Source organism: Zootoca vivipara, chromosome 3 (genome assembly GCF_963506605.1).
Source record: "Zootoca vivipara chromosome 3, rZooViv1.1, whole genome shotgun sequence".
Classification (NCBI taxonomy): Eukaryota; Metazoa; Chordata; class Lepidosauria; order Squamata; family Lacertidae; genus Zootoca; species Zootoca vivipara.
In genome coordinates this window covers 48819523-48829659 of record NC_083278.1, presented here as the reverse complement: position 1 = coordinate 48829659, position 10137 = coordinate 48819523, and the positions used below count along the sequence as shown (strand labels likewise).

General features: G+C 45.1%; 1 protein-coding gene across 2 annotated transcripts in view; it reads left to right on the top strand.

Moving 5' to 3' along the window:
• Positions 1-4424: 4424 nt before the first annotated feature.
• SESN1 (sestrin 1) overlaps positions 4425-10137 on the top strand; it is a 47097-nt gene continuing 41384 nt past the window's right edge. Inside the window, exon 1 of one of the 2 annotated variants that reach the window (XM_035109280.2) lies at positions 4425-5433. In XM_035109280.2, the coding sequence (XP_034965171.1) occupies positions 5146-5433 (288 nt within the window). In that variant the 5' untranslated portion in view covers positions 4425-5145. The remainder of the gene's footprint in view (positions 5434-10137) is intronic. The other variant, XM_035109279.2, reaches the window with a different exon arrangement.

The following is a 10137-nucleotide window of genomic DNA, read 5'->3' as shown; positions in this document are numbered from 1 at the left end:
AGGTTGTTTGCGCTGCTCTTGTGCTGGCACTCCAGCATTTTCCTTGCATTGTGCATTCGTTCGTCTCACGATGGGATGAATTAGCTGAATTACTGGTTTGATAGGCTCCATGAGAGATGGATAGACAGTGGACATGCACATTCTGATTTGCTTTTGCCGCGCTTTTTCCTGTGCGGGAAGAGGGTGTAGGTCGCATCGGAGGTCCTACGTTCAGTCCAGAGAGTCTTCAGGTAGGGCTCAGCCCCAGGCTGAGACCCTGAAGCGCCGCAATACTGACCTAGATAGACCGATGGTCCGCCGTGATGTATGGCGGATTTTAGCAATACTTTTGGAAGTTTTACTTATTGAAGGTGCAACGGCCTTCCATTTTCCTACCTTGTGGCTGAATGGATCAACTGTTAAGCCCTCACCTGCAGAGTAGTGATAAAAAGATATTGTGAAGTAATAACTAGTCTGAGTTTGGTGTTCATTGTTTGCAGCCTAAGACCATGTTTACTCAAACACCTGTCCAACAAGACTTACTCCCAAGTAATGTAAGTCAGCATAGGGCTGTGGTCTTAGTCTCTATTTTTGTCAAGGATAATTGATTTTCAGCAGTTGATATTACATGTATTGCTGTAGTGTTAGTGCAGGAAGCACAAAGATGTTTTAATGAGCGAGACCTCCCATTTACAGCTGTCAGATGCTTAGTGCCCATGTTACTGCATGCCAACTTCAAACCTCATATCAGCAACAGGCCTGCATAATACAAAGCAGAAGTATAAGTATATGTATATACATATTTTTGAGTTAAAACCCTATTTGTATTATACATAGTGTTTTGATACATATACATATGTATATGCCTGCAAGTATAGCATACAGAAAGTTGATAGTGTTGATAGTGTTATCCTCAAATTGATAGTGTTATCAAAATATTTTTTAAAAGGTTCACATTCTTTCTTATGGCCTGAAGATTTTAAAAATGCAAAGCTGAAATCTTTCTCAAAAGGGTTATGACTCATTGTCTAGTTGGAAAAGTTTAAGAACAACTGTGGCACACACAGTTTCCCAGAAAGAACTGAGTTCTAGAATTGTTCAGAGTAGTCAAATCTCTTGCTTCAGAGAAGTTAACTTTGAATGGTTTGAGAACTGCTACTGTGTCCTGCATTCAGGCAAACAATTATAAACCCTCCAAGGTGGTTTACTGGAATGTGCAAATTTATCCACATGTTTGTCCACATTTCAGCCTTCAGTATTATGAATCATTCAGTTTCTGACCGCTTTCCAAAATAAATTCATGCTAATAGCTACAATATGGGCAGCAATATTGGGAAACTCTCTGCTCTTCTAACTGTTGTCCTGGAGCCAATATGACTGGCAAGAGACTGTTTAGAAAGGCCAGTTTGGAACATAAACCTGCTTCCCCCCCCACCCCGGTTTTCCATCCAGAACTGAGAAAACAGTTGGCTGAACATCTGCACATACTATTTTGACGGTTTCTTTGAAAATTCCTCCTGCTACGATGATTAGACTGGGGGAAATAATGTATTTTGGTGCTATTCTCCCATCCCCCGGCTTGGCATAAGAGGGGGGGTCTACAAAAAAGCCTCCATTGTGTCACATTAAATCCCAACTCCAATAACTGATTGTTCACACAAGCACAAAACAGCCATCTAAATCATTTTAACATATGACAGTGGAAGACAGGAGTGCCTGGCGTGCTATGGTCCATGGGGTCACGAAGAGTCGGACACGACTAAACAACAACAACAACAACAAACTTTATTAACCACAATAATCCTGTTGAGACCTCGTTTAGAGTAGCAGTTGATTTAGAACATCCATATGAGGAAGCAGAAATTAAGTAAATATTTTTTGCCCTTTGCATATATTATTAAGTTTTCAAAAGTGACCACCTTAAACCCAGGGTTATTCACTTTTGAGAAGACACTGAAAACCTAATGGTTTTATGTGTGTCTAACTCTGCCTAAAATCGAACCGCATACATTTAATTACTGTTGCTCATTATTGGGAGGAATTCAACATTGTATTCTTCTGATTGTTCTGTCAGCACAAGCATTCCAGCTTGACTGAGAGAATGACTCCCTTATCCTCCCCCATAAGTTCTAGGGGTTCTCCTGATGACACCGCCCAAAGCATGGGGTGTTAGGGGGGCAGAACCAACGTGATTGGTACAGTATTTCTATTATTTTACTTGCTGGGGGGGGGCTGCCCTCTCTTGGCTATGCCCATGCCCCCAAGGCCAATTGCAGATGGCACTGGGGGGGGAGGCCCATTGTGCAAGAGGAAGTCCTTGTGTAGGCCTTCAATTGATGTGACTGGGAAGTTGAATCCTGCATAGATGTAGTAATATAGCATGTTCTTCTTAGCATTAGTTCACAAGGAATATAAGCAAGCCAGAAAAGTCAGAAAAATTTCAGTCACAACAAGAATTAAGTATCCAAATGGTTGTTTGCCAGGAATGCTTGGCTCTAAGCAGAAGTGCTAAAATGAACAGGTTAGAAAATGTTACGACAATTGAGTTTTGCTGGATTTTAGTTTTAGCTTGTCAGATATGTTGTGGATAATTATTTCAGTTCTTTTGAAGTTACACCATGGTGGAAGAGGATTATATCAAAGATCCGATTACACAGCTGTAGAAGCACAGGCAATTGCAAACACACAAGACAGTTTAGAATACACTAAACTATGACATATTTGAATTTTAACCAGCTTTCTACTATGAGCTGTTTTGCATGATACAGGTATCTTAGTTTAAGGGTTTTATAAAACTGCAACTCAGGAGCACTTACAGCTCAGTTCTAACAGGTTTACTTTGAAATGAGCCCCCATTAAGTTAAGTGGGGCTTATTCCTGGTATTGCTTAGAATGGCTTTGGCTGGTGTAGGTTATTTATCAAATGTTCATGCCAATAGCTGTTTTGGAAAGATAGCCAAACTTTGTACCAGAGAGTGTTAGGAGTTTTGCTTTGGATAATATTTCAACTGCATAACTACCTCCCACAACTTTCTACACAAGCTTCACTGCATCCTACAAAGTTCAACAACAGTACTCCCTCTCATTCTACTGTGAAGATGGAGTCAGATACCAATTGCATTTTAACCTGCAGAAACAATAGACAAGATTATATACATTAAATAGGTGGCATAGTGAGATGTAGTGGTATCCACATTAAGCGAGTCATAATATAATAGACAAGTATATAAATCTGTAAGCTTCTAGAATAAGCTATTTTTGTAATGTTTAACTTAATATTTGCCTTCCTGGTTGCAAAATAGATGACTAATTGGCTACTGTATTCAATTAATTCAATGACCCTATATAAAAGAAGTGAAAGGAAGTACAGTGGTACCTCGGTTTAAGAACAGTCCGGTTTAAGAACGATTTGGTTTACAAACTCCGCAAAACCAGAAATAGTGTATTGATTTTGAGAACTTTACCTCGGTTTAAGAACGGAATCCGAACGATGGAAAGGCACTGGCGGCGGTAGGCCTCATTAGGGAAAGTGCGCCTCAGTTTAAGAACGGTCTTGGTTTAAGAACGGACTTCCAGAACGGATTAAGTTCGTAAACCAAGGTACCACTGTACTGTATCCGTAACTTCACAGACTGAAAGGAACTGAGAGATTGCTTTTCTAAAAAATGAAAAACGATCCTGCTGTTCTAGGAGTCCAAAACACAAAGAATTGAAACAAAATAAAAAAAATTCCTTCCAGTAGCACCTTAGAGACTAACTAAGTTTGTCATTGGTAAATTGTAATCAATACAATTACAAGAGGCCCAATTTTATTTATTTATAATGCTTATAAACAACTTCATATTAAAAGAAACATTGGAGGAGACCCGCTGAAAATAATGGATGCAAGTTAGTCATGTCCATTAATTTCTATAGGTCGTCTCTGAGCAGGGCTAACATGGGTTATAATCCAGTAAAAATGGACCTAACAAAAGTACATGCATAGCCAACACTTTCTGAAGACGCTTCGTTATTATGCAGCCGTTTACCGTTAACGGAGCAGGATCTGTAAGAAAAGCTAGTCACCCAGTATATATCCAGCTATATCTATGCAGCACCTTCTCATCACAAAAGCGACCACTACCCTTGAAGCCTGTAGACAAAGACAAAAGAAACACGGGAGGTAGCAGCGGTCGCAAGTCTTTTTATATGCCCACGTGACCAGTTGGCGCTGGCGCTTTCTCCCTCAGCGCACTGCTTTCTGGGACTTGTAGTTCCCCTTGAACAAGAAAGCTCTGCTGTTTCGCAGGCTTGGCACTATATGTCCCAGGTACACTTTACGCCGATTGGTTTGACGTCTCAGAGGGGATTGGCTGAAGCCGGACAGCTACCTAGCGTCGACTCCACAGGCAAGGCGGCGCGTGCAGCTTTGTGAGAAGGGGCGGGGCGTGCCGTTTGCAGCCGCCCTGGGGGATGGCGGGGAGAGAGGCTGGCCGCTTTAGAAGCGGGAGCGGTGGGCGGGGGCGCTCCGCCGAATCCGACCCGCTCCGGTTCTGTGGGGTCCCGTCCGGAGAAGCCTCGCGGCGGCGGGCTCATGCCAGCCTCTCCTCCCCGCCCCCGTTCTGCTGATGGGTAGCTTCCTCCCCGCTGCGCTGCCGAAGGGCGAGGAGTGGGTCCGTGGGGTGAAGAGACCCAGGCCCTGCTGGACTGGGAGCAGGTGAGCCCGGACGGGGACTTTCTCCCCTTGAAAGCGGGGCGGCGGGCAGAGAGGCTCGCCAGGACCCGAAGGGAGGAAGGGAGGGACTCTCCTTGCACGGTCCCAGCCAGCGCGAAGCAACTTTCTTAGCCGTGCAAGTGGAAGGGGCTGCTCGGACTCTGCAAGCCGAGCTTCTCGCAGCCTAACGGAGGCGCCTCTTCGCGCATTCAGGGAGCGAGACATATTTTATTTCGCAATATTTATATAGCGCTTGGTTGCAACAAAGCCGCGAAGCGCTTCTCGTCCCCCTGCCATTATAATGAGGGCTGGCGGGTAAGAAGGGAAGTGGGGGAAAGAAGCAGGATAAGACCACGATCAGCGCCGCCGCCGCCGCCTTCCGATATTCCTTTGACTCTTCTGGGGAGGAGGATGGCGGCCGCCTCGGAGAACTGAGTCTCGGGAGAGCGAGGAGAGGGGATCTCTCTCTGACAATGGCCGACCGAGATGGAGAGGTGAGGTGGGATGGTCTGTGCAGCAGAGACCGCAGCGCCAGAGACAGCGCCATGGAGAGCATAAGGCAGGCGGTCCTGAAGAAGAGCGAGGCGGTGGCTCCGGCCAAAGAAGCCGCGTCTCCTCCGGCGGCGGAAGGGCTCTCGCCGCCTCCCAGCGGGGCTCGTGGCGGCCTGAACGAAATGCTCGCCCGCCTACTGATGCTGTCCAAGAGGTGCCCCTTCCGAGACGTGAGGGAGAAGAGCGAGGCCATCCTGATGAGTGTCCAGGTAAATGCCCGGCCCCTGTTCTTTCTTGGGGGAGCGTCTCGAAGTTTGCAACTCTTTCACTTGGAATAAGTTTCGCTGAGTTCTGAAGGCCTTGCTTCTTTCTGCCTGGGTGTCTTCAGGACCAAAGTTTTGTGTGTGCGTGTTTAGATGGTAGGACAAGGCGCTCGAGGTACGTGGGATTTTTCTCCATTCACCCTTGCAGCTGCCTTGGGAGGTAAAGCAAACTGAAGGACCAAGGTCACAGTTGTCTTAAGCCAAATTGTATCATGCAGCTACAGTACTTTGGCTGTGTGGCTCAAGGGTGCAGACGGCGTCTTTCTCAGACCTGGTGTTGGAGATCCTTTCACCAGGATTGTCAAGGATTTAGGTCTGTTTCTTCTCCTACTGCCAAACCTTGACCTCTGAGTAAATGATCAATGAGATTTCATTCTAATAAAATTTGTTTTGCACTGGGATGTAATAAAATTTAAGCTGTGATCATCTTAAACAGAATTGAACTAGGATTTACCCACACACAACATCATTAACTTCCAATTGACAAAATTCAATCCCCTAACTTTATCTGGATTATGCAGTAAACATTAATGCACCTTTGGGTAAATCTTTGCCTATGTAAGTGGCTCTTTGAGCAAGTCCTCCATCTGGTCATAGTAATATAGTTAACAAAAGAATGTTCCAATGTGTTTGCTTGCAAATTGCGCTTCATTGGAAACCTGTGGAACAGTAGCTGTGCTGATTAATTACACTCCAGCAAATGATCTCTATTCCTTTTCTACTGGAATTAGCGGTTGATAGTAACTATATTCTATGCAAGTAAAGAATGTTACGCTTGCAGTATAATTCTAACAGGTCCCATTGACCTCTTCAGCAGTTAATTTACTTGCCTGAAGTAAAAGTCAAAATCCTCCAACCTTTGCAAGGTCATTGGGCCCTTCAAATTTTAATTGGGATGAAGATTATTACTTTTATTCTTCCATGTGGAAGATTTTGCCAAGTTTTATTCCTTTTTATCTAGATTCTAGTTAAAGCAGGGATGGAGAACCTCTAGCCCTCAGGCCTAATTGGGACCAACAGGCCTCCCCAGTTGGCCCATGAGACAATTTTGGCCAGGTCATGTCCACTTCCCTATACCTGATGTCATATAGGGGATCTCCAACTGTCTGTGCCTGCTAAGCGCATGGCCAGACAGTTCTTTATAAGGGGTTTCTGAAGACCTGCCAATCACTGTAGAAAATAGCTATTTGAAAGGAGCTTCTGCAAAGGCAAGTGGACAAAAGAGGTCACTTGATTGTATTGTGACATCAGGCAAATAAACAGGTGGACAAACTTGGTAAGTGCAGGATGAGGGAGATAATCTGACCACCACCCCAGAATAGATCCAGTTTCCCACCCCTGAGGTAAATAGACAACTGAATACTACTGAGAAAAAAATGCATTGGATTTTCACAATGAACTTGACATAAATTAAGCTTAATGTTAAGTCAGCCTGCTTTAAAATATGAGTGTTTCCAATATAGTTCCTGTTCTGTCACCGTGCTACCAGACATGACTCAACTCTGTTGTTACAGGTTTATAAAGCCAGAAGTTCTGACAAATATAACAATATAGTAGTAAAGCTACTAAGTTAGTTATCACTATTAGTAGTCCTGCTATACATGCTCATACCATAATATTATCCACTCAGGATGAATTATATCCAGATCTGCTGGATCTCTCAGCGGCTTTTGACACCATCGACCATAACATCCTTCTGGATCGTCTAGAGGGTTTGGGAGCTGGGGGCACTGTCATGCAGTGGTTCCGCTCCTTCCTCCTGGGCCGTGTTCAGAAAGTGGTGGTGGGGGATGAGTGTTCAGACCCCTGGGCTCTCACTTGTGGGGTGCCTCAGGGTTCTGTCCTCTCCCCCATGCTTTTTAACATCTATATGCAGCCGCTGGGAGAGATCATCAGGGGGTTTGGGCTGGGTGTCCATCAGTATGCTGATGATACCCAGCTCTACCTCTCTTTTAAATCAGAACCAGTGAAGGCGGTGAAGGTCCTGTGTGAGTGCTTGGAGGCGGTTGGAGGATGGATGGCGGCTAACAGATTGAGATTGAATCCTGACAAGACAGAAGTACTGTTTGTGGGGGACAGGAGGCGGGCGGGTGTGGAGGACTCCCTGGTCCTGAATGGGGTAACTGTGCCCCTGAAAGACCAGGTGCGCAGCCTGGGAGTCATCTTAGACTCACAGCTGTCCATGGAGGCACAGGTCAACTCTGTGTCCAAGACAGCTGTTTATCAGCTCCATCTGGTACGCAGGCTGAGTCCCTACCTGCCCACTGACTGTCTCTCCAGAGTGGTGCATGCTCTAGTTATCTCTCGCTTGGACTACTGCAATGCGCTCTACGTGGGGCTACCTTTGAAGGTGACCCGGAAACTACAACTAATCCAGAATGCGGCAGCTAGACTGGTGACTGGGAGCGGCCGCCGAGACCACATAACACCGGTCCTGAAAGACCTACATTGGCTCCCAGTACGTTTCCGAGTACAATTCAAAGTGTTGGTGTTGACCTTTAAAGCCCTAAACGGCCTCGGTCCGGTATACCTGAAGGAGCGTCTCCACCCCCATCGTTCTGCCCGGACACTGAGGTCCAGCTCCGAGGGCCTTCTGGCGGTTCCCTCACTACGAGAAGCCAAGTTACAGGGAACCAGGCAGAGGGCCTTCTCGGTAGTGGCACCCACCCTGTGGAATGCCCTCCCACTAGAGGTCAAAGAGAACAACAATTACCAGACCTTTAGAAGGCATCTCAAGGCAGCCCTGTTTAGGGAAGCTTTTAATGTTTGATGGATTTCTGTATTTTAATGTTTGATGGATCTCTGTATTTTAGAATTTCTGTTTTGTTGGAAGCCGCCCAGAGTGGCTGGGGGAACCCGGCCAGATGGGCGGGGTATAAATAATAAATTATTATTATTATTATTAAATGTTATACAGTGAGAAACCATGGAAATAAGTTCAGATTGACACACACCCATTACAGAAAAAGCTAGTACAGTACTGAAGGGCATGCTCAGTGCTAAATGTCTCATGTACGGTGGCCCTCAGGATCTCAACACTTTAGCAAATGTCTGATTCAGACTATATAACTGAACTTTCCCCCTAGTTATTTCCTCACCCCCCCCCCACTCGCCCAGTGTCCAGAAGGGAAATGGGATGGTGCTTTCTCTTCATGATCCCAGCACGTCAGTGCATAGTGATAACACTTGAACAGACCACACAAAGGACAAATTTGAGGTGCAATTGATTCTGAGACTAAATGTGGGAACTCATTAACACTTTTCAGGACTGCATATGATGTTGCACTGGTGTATGAATGTTTTATGCAACAGGTGTGTCTGGTGGGCAGGTTAAGAAAGTGTAAGACCTGTGCATAAGTAGAACTTCAAGGATGAAATATTGTTTGACCTGGGCCTCTATGTTGCTAACCTGAGCAGGCACTATTGCCTGAGAGCATATGAAGGGCCCTGTTGGATAAGATCAATGTCTACCTAGTCCAGTATTCATGGAAAGTATCCCAGCTATCAGCAGGCTCTAATAGATGGTCCATTGGTGGTCATCATGGTGTCCTACCAATGTTGTTGGAATACAACTCCCATTATTCCCAGTCAACATATCCAATACTGTAGTCAGAGCTGTTGGAGTTGTAGTCCAACAGCATGCGGAGACACAATGTTGACTACCCCTGCGGGTGGTCCATGGAAATTAATAATCTACAATTTTTGCCTGGCTTAACAGGTCCAGCCAAAAATTGTAGTCATCCGTTCCCCAGCTGGCAATCTTTTCTGTAGGGAAAGGATGCTGGGCAGGAAAGTGTGCCAGCTTTGTCCCCACTTTCTTCATGTAGGGACCAGTGGAGATCATGTCTGGTTGGGTGCTACCCCTTCCTGCTGTCCACATTTCCTGCTGAGGCATAGGGAAGCCTGGGGCAGGAAAAGCCAGTTGGCAGAGTGGAGATTGCTTGTCAGTTTGTCCTTACATAGCCAAGGCTGCCTGGATCCTTTGGTCACAGGGCTGTCCCCAAAACTTCCTGCCTTCCTCCCAGTTTTGGAGCACCACAAAACTTCTTGAACTATTCATTGGAACTGACAAGGTTACAGGTGCCACACAATATTTGTTCTGCACATGTAAGAAATTATTGTTTTAGTGTGGCAACACCTTCACTTTGGAACTTCCTGCCTATTGTCATCAGGCAGGTGCTGTATTTTTTTTTGGAACTTGCTTTCAACATTTTTGTTTAGACAAGCCTATCTTGACGTCTTGTTAGTTTACTGCTGATTTAATTTTTTATAATGTTTTTAATTCCTTGTTTTAACTGTTTTTATTAAAAAAATAATATTTATTGTAAATTGATTGGTGGTTTTGCTACAGACAAGCAGTGTATAGATTTCGTTAAGTAAAATAAACCTGCTTCCCTCTGCAGCTTCAGTATTGGGAAGAAGGATGGCCTCTGATAATGCTTTCCGTTGGGTGGTACTACACTTACCATTATTAGTGTGGCAAGAGGAATGGTTGTTGTCTGTGATCTACTCTTGGCCTCCTCCAGTCTGACTGATGGAAGCCTACAGTATTACAGTGCTACTTATAGTACTGTACTTAGAAGGTTGCTGGAAAGAATGCTTTTTAAGGCTGCATTCCTGTTGAAGGTTTTCTGGGAGTTACCCTTTTAC